The sequence below is a fragment of the Tursiops truncatus genome, chromosome 4, assembly GCF_011762595.2.
Source record: "Tursiops truncatus isolate mTurTru1 chromosome 4, mTurTru1.mat.Y, whole genome shotgun sequence".
Taxonomy (NCBI): Eukaryota; Metazoa; Chordata; class Mammalia; order Artiodactyla; family Delphinidae; genus Tursiops; species Tursiops truncatus.
In genome coordinates, this window is record NC_047037.1 from 32,900,538 (window position 1) to 32,928,480 (window position 27,943).

Below are 27,943 nucleotides of genomic sequence, written 5' to 3' on the forward strand. Positions count from 1 at the left end.
GTCACTTTTAGCTAGAACTTCCCAGTGCAAAGCCTCCAACTCCCTTGTGGGAGGTATGATAGAAGATTCCATCCTTCAAGAAAACTGTTGGGGACTAGAGATGAGGGAGCCCAGAGCCTAGGAAGTAGGAGGTGCTCAGTAAGCAAGAGCTTTATGGCCCATGTGGCATAAATCAGGCTGTGATTTTCCATTTCCTTTCTCCATGGCCCAGGGGAAATGAAACACTGAGAGAAGCCCCTTCCACTTACTGTAGTTCTCTGCCAGGACAGGTACCAGACCACATTTGCCTGCTATGTAGATGTAGCCTCCATCCAAGCTCATGGCATCAGCTTCTCCTTTCTGCAAAGACACAGCACATCACAGCAGGTGAAAAGAGACCATCTTCTGTCCCACATGCCCTCCAAGCTGTTTCCTTGAAGCAGCCTTGCCAGCACAGGTCATGAAGGCCCAGCGAGACAGAAGCTGCTGGTACTGGACCCCCAAAGGATCAGTCAGGCACACTCAACATAGAAAATAAAATGTACTCCCATTTTCACCCAAACCATGATGAACTGATGATCAACTCTGGGTGCTTTGCTTAGTTTCTTCAGAAGGAAAGACCCACATTCAGTCCCCCTGTCCTCTCATAGGGCACACTGTCCCAGAGACACTCTCACAACACCTTTCTGACACCAAGAATTCTCATTTGTAAGACAAATGAGCGGAGTCAGAGACTCAGGGCTGTGTCTGTGGCACAGAGCGCCTCCTGATGGGGGCCCCAGACCCGAATCTCGGCCACATTGGCTGGGTGCTATTTTGGTGCTTGATCAATACAAGGTCTTTAATGAATGAGTCAAATAAACTCAAATGATCTGTTAGATATAATGATCTAATAGAGCTAATAAGCCCCAAATTTCAGAAATGCTTAAATTCAACAAGACTGCCAAGCTTCCCATTGGGCTTAGAAATATGCTTTTGAGGAATATACCCTAAAAGAATAATCAGATACGTGGGAAACTATTTGGGCAAAATGTGTAAGTGGGCAAAAGCATGCAAGTGTGATTCATAATATCAATAAGATAGGACCAAACTTAATGCTCAATAGCAAGGAAATGGCTCAACAAATTGTAGCACATCCACACTCTGGAATAGCTATCAACATTAAGCTATCAACATGTTTTCATAGAAACAACCTAAATGTCCATCGACAGATGAATGGATAAAGAAGATGTGGTACATATATACAATGGAATATTACTCAGCCATAAAAAAAGAATGAAATAATGCCATTTGCAGCAACATGGATGGACCTAGAGATTATCATACTAAGTGAAGGGAGTCAGAAAGAGAAAGACAGATACCATATGGTATCACTTATATGTGGAATCTAAAATATGACACAAATGAATTTATCTACAGAACAGAAGCCGACTCACAGACTTGGAGAACAGACTTGTGGTTGCCAAGGTGGAGGGGGCTGGGGAAGGAATGGGTTGGGAGTTTGGGGTTAGCAGATGCAAACTGTTATACATAGAACAGGTAAACAACAAGGTCCCACTGTATAGCACAGGCAACTGTATTCAACATCCTATAATAAACCGTAAGGGAAAATAAAAATAAAAATTTAAATTTAAAAAAAAGGAAAAAAAGAAATGAAAGTCCCCCATAAACTTGGTCCCCAGATATACCACTGTAAACAGAATAGTGTATATTCTTTCAAAAATAAACTAAAATATATTTTTAAAAATCATGTTTTCAAAGAATGACTTGTGACAAGGGAAAAGCTCCCTAGATAAGATTAGGTGAGAAAAGAGAGTAAATTGTATGAATGATATGAGCCCAGTTAGCAGGATTTTCTCTGAGTTATAAGGTTACAATTAGTTTTTATGTATTTTCTTCTTTATATCCTCCAATTTTTCAACATTATCTAAAAGCAAATATGGAATACTCTTGTGATCAACAAGGCTAAACTTCTACCCGCTTGCACAATAACACGACCCTGTCACACTTGTCTCACTTGCCATGGCACACCATGGGTTTCAGGCACACCCACACTCAGGTCCAGCCTCCCTAAGCAGACATGGCTCAGATTGCCCTCCACTGGGTGCTAACACTAGGAGGAAACAAGCCCTAAGGAGCCCTTCAGATCCAGAAGCCCAAAGGTCCTGAGGCTCCAGTTGGGCTGGTCTCCCACAGTGAGGGCAAGGTTCCTTGGAACCCGGCTTTTCGTGTCATTCCCAGGAACACTCACTCACCCTTGGGGACAGGTGGGCAACAGTGGCAGGGATGCTGCCCTACAGAGGCAGGAGTGACGTACCGTTATCTTGGCGATGCATTCTTCAGTGCTGTCTGCTGATTCACACTCTATTTCCCCGTCACTGCTCACACTCCACATATCACACTTGACCTTCTCCTGGTGGTGCACTGCACACCACTTCACCTTCTTGCATTCATCCTTTGAGGCGATCGGGCCTAGGACATAAGGAAGAGAACCAGAGATTAGAAGAGGCCCAGATGTTGCCTGCTGGTTATGCTACTGTCTTCATGAAAATGCTAGGATTTTTCAGCAATACACAAACAGATCCCATTCAAGGAATTAATCTCTTAGAAATCAAAGGTAATAACAGTCTCTTAGTTGCTTCTTATCATTTAGATTTAACTTAAAATTGTTTCTTATGAGAAGTCAACTTTCCTCCCAACCCCAAGGCACTCTATCACTTCAGGCTGGGTTTTTTTTTTTTTTTTTCCCTCTTTGTTTAGAAATAGCACTTAACCATCTGAGCTGTTGTTATATATTTATTCATTATTTATTGTCTGTTCCCTGCAGGAGAACATAAGCTTGGCCAGGGCTAGGGTCATGCCTGTCTTGTTCTCCATGGCACCCTTAGTGCCTGCCTCATGGTCAGTACAATAAATGTTGGCTGAATAAATGGACACCAACCCAACTTTCAGACCCAGCTCAAGAGGCACTTCCTCAGGGAAGCCTTACCTCAATTCTGGGACCTGTCTTTCTTTGTTTTGCACTCTTCTAGAGCCATGATATTTTGTTCTGGGTTTTTGTTTTTGTTTTCCTTCTGCTGAGGAAATCTCTCATTTTTAATTGATCATTCAATGGAGTGACTATTCCTTCAACATTTGTCTTCCCCACTGGGCTGAAGGTTCCATGACAGCAGAATTTAATATATTTTTGACTCACCATTGTATGCCCAGCACGTTGCACAGTTTATAGATAAGTGGTCAATACATGTCTGTTGAATGAAGGTTCAAACACATCCCCAATGACCCAAGGAAATTCAGAAGCAGGATCGACCTGTCTAAAGCTCCAGCTTCACCATGGCACATGTTGACCATAGCATTGGCTTCAGATGTGCACATTTGTAGCAATTTCATTCTAGTTGACTTACTTCACGCCAGGCTAACTGGCTTCACAAAGTGGGTAGGGTAGCCTTGATTTATACAAGGAAAACAGTGCTGGTATCAATACAAATCATTTTAAGCATGAATTTCCTTTAATGCCCTTTGGTGATGCCATTTAGCATTCATCTAACACTGGGCTGCACAGGCAGGGCAGACAAAGGATTGTTGGGACAGGTGTTCAATACCTGGAAAGACTCTATTGCTGGTGCACACCCTCACCAGTTTTCCAATCTCCTAGAGCCACACGATCCTTCGCAAACACTTACGTGTATCTTCTCTTAGATTCCGGAGAGCGGTGACATACTCATATCCCAGGTAGAGCCAGGAGTCCATCTTAGGAGGAATCTTTAAAAACCCATTGGCAGAGTCCTTAAACAGCAGGTCCTTCCCATGAGGGGAGCTGAAGAGCTGGAAGCTTTCAGAGGTATCTCTGCCAAAATGTTCCTGTGTGTGGTAAAAACACAGATCTGAATGGCTACAGCAAGAAGGGATGCTGCAAAATGGGACCGAAGAAAAATTTAAAACTCAGGAAACTAAACTAAAAAGTGAAATTTTCAAGATGCCAGGAGAGAGGGCAGTCGGATCTGTTCTTTCCCACCCAGCACCTTCCCCATTCACAGCCCTCTTGGGCCATATAACAAACACCCTATTTCACTGAATGTGTTTCTGTGCCTGTCTCCCTGGCTGGATGACAGCTCACTGAGTGCAAGAAACACATCTCCTTCAGAGGCTGACACTGTGTGGCTGCCTTGATGGACAGATGGACAGATGGGAGGGCCGGATAAGAGAAAGTTGGCTCAGTTCTGGTGTTCTGCTGCTCTAGGGAAGGAAAGCTGGCTGTGTGTGCAGCTCCCTTGCAGTCAGGCTGAAGGACCTTGGAAGAGAGATCATTTCCTTTCCAATGGGAGAGATATGGAATAGAGCAAGAAGGAGCAGCTTCATGTCACTGGTCTAGAACGTAAGGGTCTGACAGATGATAATGCAGGACTAGGCTCTGTGCAAGTCCAAGAAGGCTTTGCTGGGTGCTTTCTTACAAGTGGATGGTGTGTGGCATGGTCCCCACTGTATCCTGAACACAGAAGGGCTTCTACAGTGGCAAGAAGGGAGTGCAGGAAAATGCCCCAAATCCAAGCAGGAACTGCTAAGCAGGAAAGAGGATGGGGATTCGATACCTGGGCCTGGTTAAGAAGCTCCCAGATCAAGTCCTCCTTGCCGCCCATGCTTCGTGCCACGACAGCGTGGGAAGGGACCCGGGCCAGGTGGCACCTCTCGTACTCGTCCACAGGCCCCCGGGTGTTGTCCCTGCAGAGCAGCTCATACTCGTCCCTGTCAGCCTCGTTAGGCAGGTTCTCTGGGGGAGGGAAGCCCACGTGAGCCGACGGCAGGCAGAGCGTGAGGTGTGGTGCCCCTTCCGCTCCCTTGCAAAACCCCACTGAATCATAAACTGTGTGAGCCGAGAAGCCTAGAGTAAACACTGAGCCAGAAGAAAACTGACTTGCTCAGGATCCCACAGCCAATTTACAGGTAAAGCTTCTGATGTCCCGTGCAGGGGTGACTGCCCACACCCCACAAGAGGTCTCATCTCAGCAGGCTGACTACAGGCCAAGGCCGGCCAGACCTCCTCCCAATCCTTTGCTATTGCAACACTGACCAGGAGGAAGGGTCCCAGTGTCTAGGAAGTTGAACGATAGGATGAAGCCCAGGAGTCCAGCCGGGGACCCCACAGACACACGCCTCTGCGCAGGTAAACACCCCAGCAGTGAGAAAGGAGGAACACACTATGCTCATGTCTGACTACTGAGCATGTAGAAGAAGGCAGGAAGAAAAGGAAGGCCTTCTGCTTGAAGGGACCTGCAGATGCTTCTCCTGTCACCTACCAAATACCGTGGTGTGCTTGACAAAGGCCACTTCCCCAGCGTCCTCCATCAGACACCTGTGGGAAGGAGACACATTAGGAGGGTTCCTGCAGGGCTGGCCCCTCTCCTCAGGTTGAGGGTCTGACCACACTGTCCAGCCTTGGAGAAAGGGCAGGGCCTGGGGGAGGCCTCTACGAAGACCCACAGCTAAGGGGGCACCATGGGGCACTGATATCCAGGGTACCATGGAGATAGGGGGGTGAGCTCACAGGAGCTGGAGGACCCTCACCATGTGCCCCAAAGCATCAAAAAGGCACTGAAGATGTTTCAATGAGAAAAGTGTTTTCAAACTTCTGGTGGAGGATAAAGGCATAGTGTCTCTTGAGGGAGGAAAGGTGCCCTTGGCTGGCTCTAAAACTTTAGAGTATAACCAAGGGAGGAGAGGGAGCAAGAAATCAGCCACATGAGCTGCCTGCACAGGGACAGTGAGAGGAGCCAGGAGAGAGGCCAGCGCCTTGAGCGGCCAGCGCTGCTGCAGTGGAGAGCAGAGGGCCCGCCACTGAAGAGCAGCATGGACACTAGGGCCGTGCCCGTCATTTCAGGCTCTGCCTAGTCCAGTGAGAGAACTCTGGGGAAACGGAAAGAAGAACCCCAGGAGAGGGCTTCCTTGTCAATGTCACATGAAGAGAGTATGCACTGGCCCGGCCTGGCCTGGGGAGTCCCAGCTGTGTCACTAAGTCCCTGTGTCACTGAGGCGATTAGGCCCCCTGGTTGCCCCTTTGAAGACTGGGCTCTGCTGTGGGCCAGGGGAGATTTCCAGCCAAGGACATTGGACACTTAGGAGCCCGGATGGAGCAGAAGCCGGTCTCACTCACTTGAAGGCCCCTGAGTAGCCGAAGTACGGTTCATGGTTGGAGCAGGCGCACTTGTCCGTCCCTTTCCCCGCACACAGTTGGCACAGTTTGGGGAAGGCCGACTGATCCACACAGGGGACGCAGCTGCCGGCGAAGAAACTGGCCGCTGCTGCTCAACACAGAGACACAGAAGCACAGGGCGTGAGCCAGCCTGGCCAGAGGCACTTACAGCTCCCAGCTTAGGCTCATGATGGGACAGAGAGACCCAGACAAAACCAGCACCCCCAGACCCAGTTTGCCTTTACAAGTGTTCACTCTTCAAGATTAAGGGTTTCCAAAAAGGGACGAGTTTAACCCCTTTCCTCCCTCTTCCCTCCCCAAGAACCAGGCTTGTGCCAGCCACCCTCCAAGACCAGGTCACCGTCAGCCCCCCTCCCTGCCTTGTCAGACTGGAACAGCTCAGAGACAGGTCTCCTCTGGGATCCATGCGTGAGAAATGGAGGACCCGCCTGGAGAGGTGCACGCCAAGTTCATGGCCAGCAGATGGCCACCAGGGAAAGCTCCAGCAGAATGGGAAAAGCATCAGCCACAGACAGGAAAGCACCCCAGGGAAGTGAACAGTGGGGCCCAGCAACCTTGGCCCTGACTGAAGCCCTCTGTTCCCTTCCCCCGACTCCTCAGGACAACCTCTGGTGGGGTGTCAGGAGCTCAGAGATAAAAGGACTTGTGACAGCCCCTAATGGCTGCTGGTGCAGCAGACCTGCCAGTTTAAAGCTGTTTAACCTCCCACCTCCACTCCCAGAGTCATCACATATCATCACCTGATCATGTTGAGTGACGCCAGTGTGGCCCATGTGGGCATCTGAGGAAGAGATGCCTGCTGAGGGCACTCACCCTCCTGCCTGCTTACCTCTCTGAAGAGATTCATGTGGCTCAGGCAAGTCCCAGTAAAGTAAGCCCATGGGGATATTCCACCCAGCAGATCTGCCGAGGCCTGTGTGGCAGGACTTCTTGCCTTTGAGCTCTTTCAGACCGAACTCAGTGCCCTTCTTCACCACGGCCACAGCGTAATACTGAGTTTGCGGCTCTGCAAAGGGAGAGCGTGGATGAAAGACTCTCAAACTGGGCCCCAGGGAAGCACTGCTCATCACTACTGGGCTCCTGAGTAGGGAAGGGGAACCCCGAGGTAACGTTTATGTTGGGTTGGCTTCTAAAGAGGGAAGGATCAGAAAAACTTTCCTAGGCTTACATGGGAAAGGTAGGACCACAGAGGAGACATTTGTAACAACCCTCCAGGCAAACCCAGGAGCAAGAAGCCACATGCACACATGCCCCAATGCTATTGCCTACCCAGGCCTTGCAGGGAGTGTCTGCCTACAACTACCAAGCCAAGCTCCCCTGGAAACTGGAACTGTGGCAACAGAGGCCACAGTCCTGACTTTCTCTAAGTATTTCTGTCCCTCACACAGCCCCAGGGACAGTGGAGTTGCTCTCAGATGAGATGCAAAGCTGTCAGGGCTCCAAGTTCATGCTCCTGTGTGATCTCTCCCCTGCGTGTGGCACCTGTGGTTCTTGGAGAGCTGCTCTTTACACATTTAAACCCCAGTGGTGCAGCTCAGATTGCACACAGCCTGCCCAGGAGGTCAGTGTCCTGAGCACCAGTCCTCAACCAGCCCAAAGCTCCCAGAGGCCTTGGGTTGTGGCTGTGGTGGTTGATAGGGCCTCTCATTCCCCACTCACTGCCCCCTGGGGCAGGCTCTTCAGTAGCTAATCTCCATTACCTGCCTGAATGAGACAAGACTCAGCATCTACCAGGAGAGAACAAGGGCCACAAACACCTTCCTGGGTCCCCGGGGAGAACTTACTATCTTTCGGGCCATAGTACTCTGCCACTGCAGGCTTCAGGTTGTAGGGCTTCAGGCCTGCCTCAAATACCAAACCACCATCCAACGTCACAGCATCTGCTTCATTATCCTGGAAGAGAACAGACCAGAGTCTGAGGAAGCCCTTACTTCTGAGCAAGGTCTATCTATAGTTGGGTGGTGCTCCTTGGATCTGGGGCCAGAAGAACACTCAGTTTGGCCAATAGCTAGCTGCACAACACCACAAGCTTCAGTTAACTCTACCTCCCTGGTGAGGGGATTTGGCCACCATATTCCTTAATTCCTGCAAAGAGAAAGAATGGATCGTGTTTCTGTTTTCCCTGGTGAGGAGTCCAGCTGCTAGCCCAGAAAACTATCGTGATTTTTCAAGACTGACCTAAATTACAGAGGCTTTACCAGCAGGCCTCTTGGGGGAAAGCTGCCCGCCAACACCAGACTGGGTGCACAGCCCATGCACCACAGGCTCTGAAGGGGCTGCAGTCAAGGACTCAGGTCCCTCTGCCTGGCCATGCTGTTACACATATTTACATTTCAAGTTCAGGTCCTTTCATTTGGTGACCTCTTTATTTTGGGCCTTCTGCTGAGATCTTCCTCAGATGCCTCTGTGGGGAAGGGGAGCCTTGAAGACATCCTTCTCCACTCTGATTCAGTACTCAGTACTTTTTCTTCCTGTCCTGGGTCCATATAACTGCAGGAGTCTTTTGTTCAGGGACGGGTGCTTTCTCTGGCTTTAACTTCTAGCCTATACTCTGAACTGAGTGTTAAATGCTAACTATTACTTCCATTATGGCTGATTGTTCATTTAATCAACTACACAGACACCATTGTCCAACTCAGCTCCATTTTACACATTAAAAAATAGAGGCCCAGAAACTTTAAGTCACCTCCCCAAGCCACATAGCTAGTAAGTCATGGAGCTGGGATTCAAATCCACGTAGTGTGGGTTTCTTTCTCCCATTTACTGTTACTTGCTGGGTTTTTGGTTTTCATTTTTAGTTTTTGCTTCCACTAATTCTCATCTTTAAACCAGTAGTTCACTTGGTTCACTATAACCAATATTATAGATACCTTCCCACTAGGTCTAGAATTTATTTTCTCTTGAAGTGAGAAGCACCATCTTTTATATAGGCACTTCATAACATACTTTTATTGCTTTTTTTCTTGCTTCAAATATCTTTAATCAAAATGATTTTTCTTGAAGCCCTTGCTAGTACTCCATAAATAGTTCTTACTATTTATGGATTAAATTACAAGGCAGGGACTATAGCTCTATGATCTATGTCATGTTATAGATAAATAATAAGGTAATAGTATTTCTAAATGAAATAAAATAATAATGTAAACCAAACCATATATTTGTCTAGCTGAAACTTTTCTTTCGATAGTTGGAATTGTTTTTGTTATTTTATTGTAATTAAATAACAACATAAAATTTATCATTTAACCATTTTTAAGAGTACCTTTCAGTGCCATTAAATACATTCACAATGGTGAAGGACTCTTTTATTCCACAAATAGACTCCATATATGAAACAATCTTTATGGTTTTCTTGGTATCTCAAAAGGTAGGTGAAACCTCCAGAGACTGTCCCCACCCACCTCACACACCACAGAATAAAACTAAATGAGTAAACAAATAAGAGCTTATCCTAGAGCAGTGAGGTTGGGGCTTTTTTGGCCCAGACACCAGGATCCTGGGCAGGAATCACTGGGGCCTCAGGGGCTCAGGAACCAAGGAGCCAAGGCCTAACTCATGGAGTCCACAAGAGCAACAGGGATTCTGAAGGGAAACTGAACCAGCAGGGAGGGGCAGGATTAAAGTCAAGCATGACTTCCCAGGTGCAGATAAACAAACCCAAAAGAAGGTAAGCCACAATGCATGGGCATCAGCAGGAACAGCAGACTTGGGCTCTCAAGGGTTGTGGATGTTGGAATGGTCAGAAACAATGGAGAAGAGCTATATATGTGCTTTATTGGAGAAGAGCTATATATGTGCTTTATGCACAGAGTGAAGGCTACAATCACAGAGATAAGCATAGAAAGGAAATTATCAGGAATAAAAAAGAAAAGCTGTTTAAACTGGTACTTCTAGAAGCAAAAAATATAGTTGTTGAAATTAAAAAAAAGTGAATGAATGGGCAACAAGTTGATTAGACGTGTTTAAATTGAGAATTAGGAAACTGGAGGCTATATCTGAAGAATTCATCCCAGATGCTGCCAAAAAAGAGGTGGAGAGACTGAAACTATGAAAGAGGGATTAAAAGATATAGATGCTAGGTTAAAGAAGGCCTAACATGTTTTCTTGGAATCCTAGAATTAAAAAAAAAAAAAAAGGAACTAAAGAAAAGGCAGTATTTAAAGAGATAATGGCAGCAAATTTTCCAGAACTGGTGAAAAACATGATTCCACAGATCCAACATACTTTAAGCAAGATAAGTAACAAGATTTCTACAACTGGAAATATCATAGCGAATCTATGGAACATCACCAACCAAGGACATGAAATCTCAAAGTTTTCCAGAGAGATGATTGAGGGAATAATAGGATAATATCAGACTTCTCAACGACTACAGTGGAACTCAGGAGACAGTGGAATGGTATTTTTAAATAGTGTAAAAATATCAAACTAGAATTATACATTCAGCAAAATTACCATTCAAGAATAAGGGGGAGATTAAAGCATTTTCAGAGAAAACAAACAAGCAAGCAATGGAGAGAGTTTAACACCAAGATACTGACTCTAAAGTATCACCAAAAGAACACATTTCAAAAGGAAAACTTGTCCCAGAAGGATGGTCTGAAATATAAGAAGGGATAGTAGGGAGTTCCCTGGTGGTCTAGTGGTTGGGATTTAGTGTTTTCACTGCCGCGGCCTGGATTCGATCCCTGGTTGGGGAACTGAGATCTCGCAAGCCACGTAGCTCAGCCAAAAATTTTTTTAAAACTTAAAAAAAATAAAAAGAGAAGGAATGGTAAACAGATGAAATGGCAAAAATGTAAACAAGTCCAAATTTCTCTCTCTGCCTCTCTCTCTCTCCATCTCCTTCCCTCTTTCTGAACTTTTGGGTGCATACACAAACTTACACATGCACACACTCACACACACACACACACACATATATAAATATATATTTATATAGTATTTTATGTATACTGCCAACAAATACATGAAGTATCTACATTCCAGGGTTAAAACAAGATAGACATAAAATATCAAATAGTAATATCTACACAGGGAAGAGCAAAGTCTGAGCTACTACATTCCAGAGTTCTTTTGCTGTTTCAGAAGGACATAACGGTCAAGATTATTTTACTATTAACATTTTGTTAAGCTAAAATTGTACAGTAAAAATTTAAGGGAAGTCATTAAAATATATAAATTGTTTAAATTTACTTTCAGTAGGGGGAAAGGTGGAATAAAGGGAAAACAATCCAAATGAACACACATGTACGAACTCCATTTTTAAAAATCAGAAAAGGAAAAATCAGAAATCAGAGGGAAAGCAGGACTAAGAGAAATCAAAAAGTAAATGGCAGAAATAAGCACAAATTTATCAATAATAAAAATAATAATTTGGGCTTCCCAGGTGCCTCAGTGGTTAAGAATCCACCTGCCAATGCAGGGGACACGGGTTCGAGCCCTGGTCCGGGAAGATCCCACATGCCGCGGAGCAACTAAGCCCACGCGCCACAACTGCTGAGCCTGCACTCTAGAGCCCACAAGCCACAACTACCGAGGCCGCGTGCCACAACTACTGAAGCCCACGTGCCTAGAGCCTGTGCTCCTCAACAAGAGAAGTCACCTCAGTGAGAAGCCCATGCACCACAACAAAGAGTAGCCCCTGCTCGCCAAAACTAGAGAGAGCCTGTGCGCAGCAACGAAGACCCAACGAGGCCAACAAAGAAAATAAATAAATAAATAAATTTATTTATTAAAAAAATAATTTATTAACGGTCTAAATTTACCACATAAAATAAATAAGATTGTCAGATTTCATTAATAAACAAAATCCAGCAATATACAAATTTCAAAAGACACACCTGAAAGATCAGCACACAGAAAGTTGAAAATAAAGGAATGGAAAGAGATATAGGAAGAGGATACTAACCAAAAGAAAGTTGATGTAGTATGTATGCTAATATCAGAAAAATAGAGTTTAGTTAAGAAGTACTGCCAGAGATAGTGATTTTTTCATAATAATAAAATATCAAATTCACCAAGAATGATATGGGTTATGCTCTCATACACTGCTGGTGAGAGTGGAAATTGGAATAACCACATTGGATTTGCTTAAAAACCAAATACATTTGGCATCGTCTTCAAAGTCAAATACTCACATATCCCATGGCACAGAAACTCTGCTCCTACATATATATTAAAGAGAAACTAGTAATTCTTGTGTCCCAGGAGATTTGTATAAAAGTATTCCACAAACACTGATTAGAATAACAAAAAACTGGAAAAAATCCAAATGTCTTATGACCAGAAAAGAAAACATAAATTGTGGTATACTAACACAATGGACTTTTGTAGAGCTCTGAAAATGAATGAACAATAGCTATATTCAACAACATGTGTGAAAACTTAGCATAATATTGAGGAGGGAAAAGCAAGTATGAGAAGACAACACATAGCGATGGCATGTTTATAAAATATTTTAAGAAGCAAAACTGTACAATCATCCACACATACCTATATGTCTTAAATTAAAATAAAAGACAAGAAAGTTTTAGGATTCTGTTTGCACTGGATGGGGAAACACACACTAGTTGTAAGTAGGGCCAGTGGCTTACACTACCCCAAGTGGTGTTGTTCCCATAGAATCCAATGCTGCCACACAGTAGCCCTAGAAATAAGCTATTGGCAGTGATGAAGTTTTGAGAACCTCTGGTGGGTTTGTGGATAATATTATTTTTATATTATTAACATATTTAAAAACAAAGAGGGGTATGCATACACCAAAGCTGAAATTATGTCATAAATCAAGAGTTATAATTAATCCATGATAGTAACTGAGGTTCAATAAACACACACACACACACACACACACACACACACACACACACACACACAACAGACCAGTTGTTTATACCAAATCACTGATTCCTTGAGTTAATCATGCTCCATCTGGCTGAGTCTACCTCTCCCACCTCATTCCTCCTTCCAGTCTCCTGCTTGCTCTGCTCCAGTCACCCTACCTTCCCTACAGAAACTCAAACAAGCCCAGCTCTCCTCTGTCTCAGGCCCTTTGCACATGCTATGGTTCACTACCTGGTGTATTCTACCATAGCTTTTGGCAGGCTTACCCATGCTCATCCCTGGGGTCTCAGGTTCATTGCTCCCTCTCAGAGAGATTGTCCCTGACACCCAGGCCAAAGCAGGTTTCCTCTGAAAGTTCTGTTTCTTTCCCTCCATTGTACATGACACAATTTGAAATTTCACATCTACTTGTTTTCATGTCTTTCTTCTCTCCTGACTAGACTGTAAACTCCTCAAAAGTAAGGAGCATGTGTGTTTAAATTCACTACTGCAGCCCCATTGCCCAGCACAGGGTCTGACACACATTCAAATGTGCAGGAACAATGTTAAAGGAGCGAAGAGTATTTTGGAAAACCTAGAAGACAAAAGGATCAGCTATCAACTGCAATCATGACTATGCATTCCTCTTCCCTGTGTGTACCATTCATCTACTTCTTGTGATGCATCAGGAACCTCCAAAATAGTGTTACATGGTCATTCTGATAGCATGTATTCTTGTTTTCTTCTCTGAGTTCAGAGAATTTGGTGGCTCAAAAGAGTCCCCTTTCAGAACATGTTAGATTTTGCTTCAAGACTCATTAAAGGTGACTGCTCGTATTTCCATTTCTAAAGTGATTTTACTAGCACTAGGGGCTGACTGCCCCACACAGCAGCCTCCTACCTGTGAGTACAGAATGATTCCAAAACAACAGGAGAAAGAGAAAGTATGGATTTTCTTCTGCTCTCCTTTAGGCAGCCACGACTTACCATGATGGCCTTGATGCAATCAATGTAGGAGGTCTTCTTCACACAGGAGACAAAAGGACCAGTATCAGCAAGGACTTTATTCATATTTTCACGGAAACTGGAGCACTTATTGGCCTCATGACTTGAAACGGTGCACCACCTCACAGTTTTCTCTGAGACAGCCAGACACAGCCCTAGGGGAGAGAGGTCAGAGGTCCCTGTGCCAGTGGGAGAGACAGCAGCACCCTCTGGAGGGTCGTGAAGTCTACTTCCCCTCCATCATGTCCACTCCCACTCCTGTCCGTGAACAACAAGGGACAGAGTTTCCACTGCATTCTGAGTCTGGGGACAAGTGACAGGCACCCTAATGTCCTCTTAGTTTCCCACTGACCAGACTGTGCTGGCCAGAGGGATGCCGACTTGACTATCAGCTCTCAATTGGAGACAATAAGCTGCTCCTCTGTGTTCTCTGAGCCTCCTTCATTCACCTCATGACCCGTGGCCTGCCATGGAATACAAGCTTCAGTATACACAGGGGATTTTCAGCTACGTCAAGGTGTTGGCTCAATGCTACAACTCTGGGAAGCCAGCAGGGAAGGAATTACATCATCCAGTAATTACTATCTTTTAGAGATGAGGGAACTGGGCTCAGAGAGTGATGCTTTACCCTAGGTTACCCAGCCTGTTAGTAGCTGAGACTGGCCTAGAAATCAGGTCTCCAGACTTTGGTCTCTGCCCAGGGAACAAAAGAAGATAACATTCTGAGTTGTTTTCCATGTGCTTGACCAGTACATAGGGCTACATGATTGATGAGGCAATAAATTTGCCTGTGATGCTCATCTGTCATCCTCTGTTCCAAGAATAACTAGAAACTCCACATATTCAATGTTTCTCTCTGTTTCCAATGACCCCTCCCTCAATTTTACCATTAGGCTTTTTGGCTGCCACTATGAGAAGCTAAAGCCAGCCATGTCTGTGGCAATTAATCCATGGGGTTGCAGATGTGTTGTCCCCATGATATGAGCATTTGGCACTGTCCGCAAAGCCCTCTGTCATCTCCACTCTGTGGATCAGCAGCACAGGGCTGGCTCAAGGACGCGGATGAATATTCACAATGCACAAAGCAAGAGAGGGGGAGGGAACAGTTCTCCAGGATGGAAAAAGAGGGGCCACAGGAAGCCTGTCCCCCAACCACCCTTTATTCCACCTCTGCCCATGGGATATCAAAGGAGGCAACAAGGAGTCAGTGGCAGACTCTCCCAAAAACCACTCCTCCAGGCCCTCCCCAAACTACCCCTCCTGAGATCCCAAAGGCAGGAATTTGTCCTCAGTCATGCATTTACCTTCCACAGCCCTGTGAGATTCTCTGAGGTTAGGATTGGGGGCTGGGCGGGTAGGCAAAGGCAAGTAAGGTGGGTCGACTCTCAAGGGTTAACTTTTTCAGGAAAGACAAGTAGCTAAACACAGAAGGCTCCAAAGGTATTATAAATGCACCACTACTGGCCAGCAAAAGTTAGAGGACAAAGGGGGCCTAACAGTGACAGGCTTCGAAGCACAGATGTGTGCAGCAAAGTCCACTCCACTAGTGCCTGGATCCACAGCCTCATTTACTCTCACGGGACCTTTCCAGGCCAGGCTGTACTACCCCCCTCACCGCTGGGGACGCAAAAAGTTTGGCTTCAAATCCCATGCTCCAAACCCTTCAACTGCCCTGCCTCATTAGTGGGGCATGGTCAGCACCAAGGGCACCCATGGGACATCAGACTATCAGTGGAGGTGGGACCAGATCTGGGGAGGCCTTGAATGCCATCCTAAGCAGTTTGGACTTGATTGAGACCGCAGCAAAGGGATTTGATAAACCGTGATGGAAGTGCTCTAATTTATTGTGTTCCGCTACTACAAGGTTTTCTGGACAGGAGGAGGAAGCAAGGAGGGGGTGAAAATGTGGCAGAGGCACAGGCAGGACCAGAAGGTGCGCACAAGCGCAGAGCTGTCCCTGAGGCAGTGATGAAGCAGATGCAAGAGTGCAGCGGGGAGAAGCGAAGGAAAGGTCCGGGCTTCCAGTTCCAACGCGGAGCCCAGGGATGGTGTGGCGGGCTCCGGTATTCAGGGGGCGCCCGGGCCGGCGACTCTGCGGGCCTTCCCAGCGACCGCACTCACCCAGGACCGCGCAGGCTAGCAGAGCGCAGACGGCGAGCCTCATCCTCCCGGGTCTGCGAAGCGGAGTGCCGAGCACAGACGGACCGGCTTCTGGGCCACCTCCCTGCACCCCGCGCCCCTTTATCACCCGCGGGGCTGGCCAAGCACGATCTTTGACCCCCTTTGTTTGTGCAGCCCGCTTGCCCAATCGCCCCTCAGCCCTCCCCCTTCATTCCTCGCTCAGGCTGATCACCTCATTTCCTGACCTCTGGGACAGACCCGTGGGTGGAATCCAACACAAAAATGCTGACTGGAAGGGAATTAAAGAAAAATCACCCCGTTGTTAACGCGCGCTTGCTCTGTGCCAGGAGCAGAGTTGCAGCGGAAAGAGGCGGGGGTGGCTCTGCTTCTGAATCCCAGGGTGCCACAGCTGGTCCTGAACCAACCTATGTGCTCATTCTACAGATGGAAGAAGGAAGGGACTGCCCCAAACACACACCAGAACAGGAGAATGACAGGCAGAGACCTTCCTGGGAGAGGGTGTGAGAGAAGAATAAGGCTGACCACAAGTCAAAGACAACAGGCTCAACCTCTTTCACTTGTTCCCAGGTGTATCCAGAAATCCTACTCCTTCTTGGGCCCTTAAAGGCCCACGGAGGAGCTGTCCCTCCCCATGCGTCCTCCTGAGCACAGGATGCTGGACCGGTAAACTTCCTTCCCTTCATGCAGCCTGCTGGACACCTAGGCTAGGGACAGAGTCACAGGAGAGACAATGTCTCTCCTACAAGAAGCTGCCCTGGAATGTGATCAAGACTCTGTGACACTCAGGACAAGTGACACATGAACACAAAGAAAGGGACCCAGGAGAGGATGTGGCCTGATCTCATTGCCCTGGGTCATCCCTGGGTCCCTCCAGAAAAGTGGTCTCCAAACCATTTTGATTGCCCATCCTTATCCAGAAAAATAGTGAGGCTGTACACTGTGTGTGTGTGTGTGTGTGTGTGTGTGTGTGTGTGTATATATATATATATATATATATATATATACACTTTTTAAACTAATATTGTGTATATTTCAATCATGAAAGGAATAGAAAATTTGTAAACAATGAGACAAAGATGAAACACTCATTTTTAAATGTCTCTCTCTATACTCTGCCTTATACACAATGAAAAATATCTCAAGGCAAAATATACACTTAGGGAAGGGGCAAAGTTCCTGATAGTAGATGTAAGTCCATATTCCAGAGAGTCAAGATAATTTTAGGGTTTTCTTAAGTTACTTATCCAACCCAATCAGATTAGCATTGTTTTTGGTTTTATTTACATTAATTTACACCAGACTTAGAAGATATCTCAGTAGTGCCATTTTATTTTAGTTCACCTGTGTTTGTGATATCGGAATCATCTTCTAGGTCTAGTTTCTTTGCAGGAATCTTTCTAAGGCACTCATGCATTTTGGGAGATCTGATGAGTTAAATCACGTTACTTAATCTGTACATCCATTTTACTGGGCATATGCAAACCACAAAATGTGGAACCACAAAAGCCAAAAGTAAAGGACAGTTCAGGGAGTCACAGCCTTCCAGCATCCCCTTCCCCACCCCACCCCTTGTGAGGCTTTCCCCATCTTCCCTCAGGAACCTCAAAGGCCCTCCATGACATGCGTCTGCCTGCCTTGCAGACCAGGTGGGAGGCAGTGCCAATCCTCATATGAAACAAGAGTGAGTGTTAACTTATTCATCTTTTGCATGAGGAGTAAATATAATCGGAAGCTAGCATAAACTCCCCACGCCCCAATAGATTGTCTCATGTACAGGGGGCTACACACGCTCCATTTCAGAGAGCGCTACTTTAGCAGGGACTTTCTGTTTACAGAGGGGACATGAGACAAGCCTGGCCCTCCAAATCCCTGCCTCACCGTGAAGAAGAGTGGCGGCTGCTGCGCTTGTGTCTCTGCCCTTGTGGACCCTCTGGCTCAAGCCATGGGAAACCCAGAATCTTGGCAGAAGGGGCGAATTCCTGCTGCCCACTGCAGCAGGCATTAGGGGGTGGCCTGTCCTCATGGGGCACCTTGAGGTACGGAGAGAAGAATGGAGGGGGAAAGTCAGGGGCAGGGCTGGCTGGGAGAGACTCCACAGAGCAGGATGCCCACACTCAGCTCATGCCTTCTACAGGTCCTGCAGTGAGCTTGCAGAGTCTGCCCAGAAGCAGGAAGGAGAATTGTCGAATGTTGAGCTAATCCACGAACACATGGGAGCTTGGTGGAGGGCATGCGAGGCAGATGGATCTTGATCCTCCCCCCTGGGCCCCTTCTGCACTCACACAGTGAGCCTTTCTTGAGGCAGCTCCTCTGGCGACAGGCCTACAGCCTGGCCTGAGCCCTCAGAGAGAGCACTCTGGCCAGGCTGAGCCCTCTCTGGGCCAGCCAAGCCTATGCCTTGCCTCAGTGGAGCCCTCTGAGTCTGAGCCTAAGACACGCAGGGGAGGAAGTACAGAGCCCACGGGATCTGAAGAAGGGCCAGAGGAGACATGGAGAACAGGATCCCGCACCATCTACTCACAAGAGCCTTGGTTCTTGCTCAGGAGGACAGGATAGAGGCCTGTGTCTGCCACTCCCAGGAGGCAGGGGTGAGGCCAGCTGTGGGTGTACATGAGTGCATGACCCTGGTTGTATGGCTGTGCCCACATCTATAATGTGTATGGGGGTGTGTGGTGGTGAGAGGTGAAAGTGTCAGTGTTCTGTGTCCTTGGTGGCCCATGACACTTGTCCCTGTGCTCTCCCTTATGGTGTTTAATTCTTTACTAGAAACACTCTGGAGTCAGGAAGCTCATTGTCCCTCTTTTACAGCTTAATGATGGCTAATACTTGCTGAGAGATTCACTGGGCCCTCACCACAGCCCTCTGAGATCAGTGCATTAGAATCCTCATTTTACAGATGAGATGAGGACACTGAGGCCCTGAGGGGTTATTAACTTGTCCAAGGTCAGCTGGCGAGCCAGGTGCAAAATCAGGCTGTCTGGTTCCAGAGCGTATGTACCCATCCACCAGGGACACTGCCTCTCCCATGAAACAGGGACACACACACAGGCCAAGAGGCTTTTCTGGGGTCACACTGAGAGAGAAACAGACCAGAGGCCTCCAGGACTGCCATTTCTCCACAGACACACAGCCCCCATTTTCTGCTGCAGAGGGGCTTGTCTCTGGGAGAGGTGTGGGTGTCCCAGCTGCAGCACCTCAGGCATGCACTGGCTTATCATGCTCAGATGGAAGGAAAGGATCATGTTTTCAGCTGTTCCACATGCCAGGCACTGTTCTGGGGCAAGACCTTGTGATCTTGACTAACTGCCTAATGAGGTAAGATCAGTCCCCCATTTTTTAGATGTGAACATTACAGTAAAATGACAGGTCCTCATTCACAGAGCTCTGGAACCTGAACTCAAATCTCCTAAGTCCCAGCCTTCTCTAGACCACAGCTGCCTTCTTGATATTGATCTTTTCTCCTTTTTTTTTTTAATATTGATCTTGTCTCCTTTTTTTTTCTATATTGATCTTCTCTTTATTTGTCCAGAGAGGAGGGGAGAAAGGGAGGAAGGGAGGGAGGAGAGAGAGAGAGAGAAGAGAACTTCCAGTTACAGATGAATCTAAGTCATGATCCAAATCTTCCACCATAAGCTGAATAAAACTTTTAAATTTCAACAGGATTGGCCCTCTTGTTGAAAGAGGTGGACTTGTGTGTACATGCAGGGAGGTTGGGTAGCTGACCTAAAGGAGATGGCATGAAGGCATTGGTCCTCTGAACCAATATTTGTTTCTAAATGTTGCCTCATTTACAAAGAAGCAGAGCAAACAAAGGGCCTCTGTCTGCTTGAACCCGTCCCTCCTCCCCCTCTCCCTCACTGCTCTCTGCCCAACACCAAGGCTTCTCCTCTGAAAGACATGCCTGTGGTCATTGGGAAGGTGGGATCAGGCAGCCGGAGAACTACACTCGTAGACTCCTTATCCTGGAGACCTGCCAGCTCAGGGATGTGTGGCGTGATAGTTGGTAACAAAGAGCAGAGTCTTTTTAGGAAAATGCCAGGTAATTTGTAATGTCATACACCACCACCTCTGTCTCTCTCTTAGTTCTATCCCTCAGAAGTCCCTGAACAATTGATGGTTCTTGAGTTTCTATTCTTTCCCCAGGGGAGCCCATAAAAATATCCTTTCCATGAAGAATAGTCCAGGACCAGATAGCTTCACGGATGAATTCTACCAAACATTAAAGAAGAATTCTTCTTACACACACTCTTCCTGGTAATAGAAAAAGAAGGAATACTCCTTGACTAAATTTTTAAGGCAAGTACAGCAAAAACCAAAAACTGTCAAGGATATTATGAGAAAGATTAAAAAAATTCTTTTTATGAACATAGATGCAAAAATCTTAAGCAAAATATTAGCAAATTGAATCCAGCAACATCTAAGAGGGATACTAAATCATTACCAAATTGAGTTTATTCCAGGAATGCAAGTTATCTTCAAAAAAAAAAAATCAGTGTAATTGATCACATTAACAGAATAAAGGAGAAAAGTTATATGACCATCAGTGGGTAGAGGAACAGCATTTGGTAAAATCCAACAACCATTCATTTTGAAACACTCAGCAAACTTATTCTAGGAAATTTGCTTAATCTGATAAAGAGTATGTACATGTGTGTGTGAAATATACATAAAAGAAATATATATGTAAATATACATAAGAAATGTATATGTGAAACCATCATATTCAGTGGTGAAATGGTGAATGAAAGTTTTCCCTTTGAGATCAAGGAAAAGATCAGAAGGTCTACCATTATCATTTCTATTCAACATTTTTACTTGTAGCCCTACCTGCCAGTCTGCTCAGGTATGAAAAAGATATAATAATATAAAAGGATTGAAAAGGAAAAAATAAAACTCTTATTTTCACTAATGATATGATTGAAAATGTATAAAATTCTAAAAAACTGGATTAAGTATTAGAAAAATAAATGTTAGATAGGCTTCCGGGAAGATGGCGGAAGAGTAAGACGCGGAAATCATCTTCCTCCCCACAGATACACCAGATACACGTGGAACAACTCCTACAGAACACCTACTGAACGCTGGCAAAAGACCTCAGACCTCCCAAAAGGCAAGAAACCCCCCCACGTACCTGGGTAGGGCAAAAGAAAAAAGAATAAACAGAGACAAAAGAATAGGGACGGGACCTGCACCAGTGGGAGGGAGCCGTGAAGGAGGAAAGGTTTCCACACACTAGGAAGCCCCTTCGCGGGCGGAGACTGCAGGTGGCGGAGGGGGAAAGCTTCGAAGCCGCGGAGGAGAGCACAGCAACAGGGGTGCGGAGGGCAAAGCGGAGAGATTCCCACACAGAGGATCGGAGCCGACCGGCACTCACCAGCCCGCGAGGCTTGTCTGCTCACCCGCCGGGGCAGGGCTGGGAGTTGAGGCTAGGACTTCGGTCGGAGCATTGGCAGTGGACTGGAGTTGGCAGCATGAACACAGCCTGCAGGGCGTTAGTGCACCACGGCTAGCCGGGAGGGGGTCCGGGGAAAAGTCTGGACCTGCTGAAGAGGCAGGAGACTTTTTCTTCCCTCTTTGTTTCCTGGTGCGCGAGGAGAGGGGATTTAGAGCGCTGCTTAAAGGAGCTCCAGAGACGGGCGCGAGCCGCGGCTAAAAGCGCAGACCACAGAGACGGGCATGAGACGCTAAGGCTGCTGCTGCCGCCACCAAGAAGCCTGTGTACGAGCACAGGTCACTATCCACACCCCCCTTCCGGGGAGGCTGTGCAGCCCTACACTGCCATGGTGCCGAGATCCAGGGACAGCTCCCCCGGGAGAACGCCCGGCGCACCCTAGGCTGGTGCAACGTCATGTTGGCCTCTGCCGCTGCAGGCTCGCCCCGCACTCTGTGCCCCTCCCTCCCCCCCGGCCTGAGTGAGCCAGAGCCCCCGAATCAGCAGCTCCTTTAACCTCGTCCTGTCTGAGCGAAGAACAGATGCCCTCCAGCGACCTACACGCAGAGGCGGGGCCAAATCCAAAGCTGAGCCCCTGGGAGCTGTGCTAACAAAGAAGAGAAAGGGAAACCTCTCCCAGCAGCCTCAGAAGCAGCGGATTAAAACTCCACAATCAGCTTGATGTACCCTGCAACTGTGGAATACATGATTAGACAACGAATCATCTCAAATTAAGGAGGTGGACTTTGAGAGCAAGATTTATGATTTTTTCCCCTTTTCCTCTTTTGGTGAGTGTGTATGTGTATGCTTCTGTGTGAGATTTTGTCTGTATAGCTTCGCTTCCACCATTTGTCCTAGGGTTCTATCCGTCCGTTTTTTGTTTTTTTAAAAAAAATTTTATAATAATTATTTTTTTATTTTAATAACTTTATTATATTTTATCTTATTTTATTTTTCTTCATCTTTCTTTTCTTCCTTCCTTCCCTCCTTCCTTCCACCCTTCCTCCCTCCCTCCTTTCTTTCTTTCTTTCTTTCTTTCTTTCTACTTATACTAATTCTCTCTTTCTACTTTTTCTCTCTTTTATTCTGAGCCGTGTGGATGAAAGGCTCTTGGTGCTGCAGCCAGGAGTCAGTGCTGTGCCTCTGAGGTGGGAGAGCCAACTTCAGGGCACTGGTCCACAAGAGACCTCCCAGCTCCACGTAATATCAAATGGCGAAAATCTCCCAGAGATCTCCATCTCAAAACCAGCACCCAGCTTCACTCAACGACCAGCAAGCTACAGTGCTGGACACCTTATGCCAAACAACTGGCAAGATAGAAACACAACACCACCCATTAGCAGAGAGGCTGCCTAAAATCATAACAAGTCCACAGACACCCCAAAACATACCACCAGACGTGGACCTGCCCACCAGAAAGACAAGATCCAGCTGCATCCACCAGAACACAGGCACTACTCCCCTCCACCAGGAAGCCTACGCAACCCACTGAACCAACCTTAGAGACTGGGGACAGACACCAAAAACAACGGTAACTACGACCCTGCAGCCTGAAAAAAGGAGACCCCAAACACAGTAAGATAAGCAAAATGAGAAGACAGAAAAACACACCACAGGTGAAGGAGCAAGATAAAAACCCACCAGACCTAACAAATGAAGAGGAAATAGGCAGTCTACCCGAAAAAGAATTCAGAATAATGATAGTAAAGATGATCCAAAATCTTGGAAATATAATAGACAAAATGCAAGAAACATTTAAAAAGGACCTAGAAGAACTAAAGATAAAACAAGCAAAGATGAACAACACAATAAATGAAATTAAAAGTCCTCTAGATGGGATCAATAGCAGAATAACTGAGGCAGAAGAACAGATAAGTGACCTGGAAGATAAAATAGTGGAAATAACTACTGCAGAGAAGAATAAAGAGAAAAGAATGAAAAGAACTGAGGACAGTCGCAGAGACCTCTGGGACAACATTAAATGCACCAACATTCGAATTATAGGGGTTCCAGAAGAAGAAGAGAAAAAGAAAGGGACTGAGAAAATATTTGAAGAGATTATAGTTGAAAACTTCCCTAATATGGGAAAGGAAATAGTTAAGTCCAAGAAGCACAGAGAGTCCCATACAGGATAAATCCAAGGAGAAATACGCCAAGACACATATTAATCAAACTGTCAAAAATTAAATACAAAGAAAACATATTAAAAGCAGCAAGGGAAAAACAACAAATAGCACATAAGGGAATCCCCATAAGGTTAACAGCTGAACTTTCAGCAGAAACTCTGCAAGCCAGAAGGGACTGGCAGGACATATTTAAAGTGATGAAGGAGAAAAACCTGCAACCAAGATTAGTCTACCCAGCAAGGATCTCATTCAGATTTGATGGAGAACTTAAAAGCTTTACGGACAAGGAAAAGCTGAGAGAGTTCAGCACCACCAAACCAGCTTTACAACAACTGCTAAAGGAACTTCTCTAGGCAAGAAACAAAAGAGAAGGAAAAGACCTACAATAGCAAACCCAAAACAATTAAGAAAATGGGAATAGGAACATACATATCAATAATTACCTTAAATATAAATGGACTAAATGCTCCCACCAAAAGACACAGACTGGCTGAATGGATACAAAAACAAGATGCATGTATTTGCTGTCTACAAGAGACCCACTTCAGACCTAGAGACACATACAGACTGAAAGTAAGGGGATGGAAAAAGATATTTCATGCAAATGGAAACCAAAAGAAAGCTGGAGTGACAATTCTCATATTAGGCAAAATGGACTTTAAAATAAAGACTATTAGAAGAGACAAAGAAGGACACTACATAATGATCAAGGGATCGATCCAAGAAGATATAAAAATTGTAAATATTTATGCACCCAACATAGGAGCACCTCAATACATAAGGCAAATACTAACAGCCATAAAAGGGGAAATCGACAGTAACACATTCATAGTAGGGGACTTTAACACCCCACTTTCACCAATGGACAGATGATCCAAAATGAAAATAAATAAGGAAACATAAGCTTTAAATGATACATTAAACAAGATGGAGTTAATTGATATTTATAGGACATTCCATCCAAAAACAACAGAATACACATTTTTCTCAAGGGCTCTTGGAACATTCTTCATGATAGGTCATATCTTGGGTCACAAATCAAGCCTTGGTAAATTTAAGAAAATTGAAATTGTATCAAGTATCTTTTCCGACCACAACACTATGAGACTAAATATCAATTACAGGAAAATATCTGTAAAAAATACAAACACATGGAGGCTAAACAATACACTACTAAATAACGAAGTGATCATTGAAGAAATCAAAGAGCAAATCAAAAAATACCTAGAAACAAATGACAATGGAGACACGACGTCCCAAAACCTATGGGATGCAGCAAAAGCAGTTCTAAGAGGGAAGTTTATAGCAATACAATCCTACCTTAAGAAACAGGAAACATCTCGAATAAACAACCTAAACTTGCACCTAGAGAAAGAAGAACAAAAAACCCCCAAAGTTAGCAGAAGGAAAGAAATCATAAAGATCAGATCAGAAATAAATGAAAAACAAATGAAGGAAACGATAGAAAAGATCAATAAAAGTCAAAGCTGGTTCTTTGAGAAGATAAACAAAATTAATAAACCATTAGCCAGACCCATCAAGAAAAAAAGGGAGAAGACTCAAATCAATAGAATTAGAAATGAAAAAGGAGAAGTAACAACTGACACTGCAGAAATACAAAAGATCATGAGAGATTACTACAAGCAACTCTATGCCAATAAAGTGGACAACCTGGAAGAAATGGACAAATTCTTAGAAATGCACAACGTGCCAAGACTGAATCAGGAAGAAATAGAAAATATGAACAGGCCAATCACAAGCACTGAAATGGAAACTGTGATTTAAAATCTTCCAACAAACAAAAGCCCAGGACCAGATGGCTTCACAGGCGAATTCTATCAAACATTTAGAGAAGAGCTAACACCTATCATTCTCAAACTCTTCCAGAATAAAGCAGAGGGAGGAACACTCCCAAACTCATTCTACGAGGCCACCATCACCCTGATACCAAAACCAGACAAGGATGTCACAAAGAGAGAAGACTACAGGCCAATATCACGGATGAACATAGATGCAAAAATCCTCAACAAAATACTAGCAAACAGAATCGAACAACACATTAAAAGGATCATACACCATGATCAAGTGGGGTTTATTCCAGGAATGCAAGGATTCTTCAATATATGCAATCAATCAATGTGATACATCCTATTAATAAATTGAAGGATAAAAACCATATTGTTATCTCAATAGATGTAGAGAAAGCTTTTGACAAAATTCAACACCAATTTATGATAAAAACCCTGCAGAAAGTAGGCATAGAGGGAACTTTCCTCAACATAATAAAGGCTGTATATGACAAACCCACAGCCAACATCATCCTCAATGGTGAAAAACCGAAAGCATTTCCACTAAGATGAGGAACAAGAGAAGGTTGCCCACTCTCACCACTCTTATTCAACATAGTTTTGGAAGTTTTAGCCACAGCAATCAGAGAAGAAAAGGAAATAAAAGGAATCCAAATTGGAAAAGAAGAAGTAAAGCTGTCACTGTTTGCAGATGACATACTATACATAGAGAATCCTAAAGACGCTACCAGAAAACTACTAGAGCTAATCAATGAATTTGGTAAAGTAGCAGGATACAAAATTAATTTACAGAAATCTCTGGCATTCCTAAGCACTAATGATGAGAAATCTGAAAGTGAAATCAAGAAAACACTGCCATTTACCATTGCAACAAAAAGAATAAAATATCTAGGAATAAACCTACCTAAGGAGACAAAAGACCTGTATGCAGAAATTATAAGACACTGATGAAAGAAATTAAAGATGATACAAATAGATGGAGAGATATCCCATGTTCTTGGATTGGAAGAATCAACATTGTGAAAATGACTCTACTACCCAAAGCAATCTACAGATTCAATGCAATCCCTATCAAACTACCACTGGCATTTTTCACAGAACTAGAAAAGAAAATTTCACAATTTGTATGGAAACACAAAAGACCCCGAATAGCCAAAGCAATCTTGAGAGTGAAAAACGGAGCTGGAGGAATCAGGCTTCCTGACTTCAGACTATACTACAAAGCTACAGTAATCAAGACAGTATGGTCCTGACACAAAAACAGAAAGACAGCTCAATGGGACAGGATAGAAAGCCCAGAGATAAACCCACGCACATATGGTCACCTTATCTTTGATAAGGGAGGCAGGAATGTACAGTGGAGAAAGGACAGCCCTTCAATAAGTGGTGCAGGGAAAACTGGACAGGTACATGTAAAAGTATGAGATTAGATCACTCCCTAACACCATACACAAAAATAAGCTCAAAATGGATTAAAGACCTAAATGTAAGGCCAGAAACTATCAAACTCTTCGAGGAAAACATAGGCAGAACACTCTATGACATAAACCACAGCAAGATCCTTTTTGACCCACCTCCTAGAGAAATGGAAATAAAAACAAAAATAAACAAATGGGATGTAAAGAAACTTCAAACTTTTGCACAGCAAAGGAAACCATAAACAAGACCAAAAGACAACCCTCAGAATGGGAGAATATATTTGTAAGTGAAGCAACTGACAAAGGATTAATCTCCAAAATTTATAAGCAGCTCAATAACAAAAAAACTAACAACCCAATCCAAAAATGGGCAGAAGTACTAAATAGACATTTCTCCAAAGAAGATATGCCGACTGCCAACAAACACATGAAAGAATGCTCAACATCATTAATCATTAGAGAAATGCAAAACAAAACTACAATGAGATATCATCTCACACCTGTCAGAATGTCCATGATCAAAAAATCTAGAAACAATAAATGCTGGAGAGCGTGTGGAGAAAAGGGAACCCCCTTGCACTCTTGGTGGAAATATAAATTGACACAGCCACTGTGGAGAACAGTATGGAGGTTCCTTAAAAAACTACAAATAGAACTACCATATGACCCAGCAATCCCACTACTGGGCATATACCCTGAGAAAACCATAATTCAAAAAGAGTCATATACCAAAATATTCATTGCAGCTCTATTTACAATAGCCCGGGGATGGAAACAACCTAAGTGTCCATCATCGGATGAATGGATAAAGAAGATGTGGCACATATATACAATGGAATATTACTCAGCCATAAAAAGAAACGAAATTGAGCTATTTGTAATGAGGTAGATAGACCTAGAGTCTGTCATACAGAGTGAAGTATGTCAGAAAGAGAAAGACAAATACCGTATGCTAACACATATATATAGAATTTAAGAAAAAAAAAATGTCATGAAGAACCTAG

General features: G+C 44.8%; 1 protein-coding gene across 1 annotated transcript in view; it reads right to left on the reverse strand.

The window, feature by feature from the left end:
• The window catches only part of LOC101338844 (serotransferrin), a 31,357-nt gene extending 15,067 nt beyond the window's left edge, over positions 1–16,290 (reverse strand). Inside the window, exons 1-10 of the mRNA XM_019934191.3 lie at positions 16,136–16,290; positions 13,997–14,169; positions 7,972–8,080; positions 7,017–7,193; positions 6,128–6,275; positions 5,274–5,329; positions 4,569–4,747; positions 3,663–3,840; positions 2,297–2,451; positions 249–339 (exon numbers count right to left, since the gene is read on the reverse strand). Coding sequence (XP_019789750.1) covers positions 249–339; positions 2,297–2,451; positions 3,663–3,840; positions 4,569–4,747; positions 5,274–5,329; positions 6,128–6,275; positions 7,017–7,193; positions 7,972–8,080; positions 13,997–14,169; positions 16,136–16,178 — 1,309 coding nt within the window. The 5' untranslated portion in view covers positions 16,179–16,290. The remainder of the gene's footprint in view (positions 1–248; positions 340–2,296; positions 2,452–3,662; positions 3,841–4,568; positions 4,748–5,273; positions 5,330–6,127; positions 6,276–7,016; positions 7,194–7,971; positions 8,081–13,996; positions 14,170–16,135) is intronic.
• Positions 16,291–27,943: the final 11,653 nt, after the last annotated feature.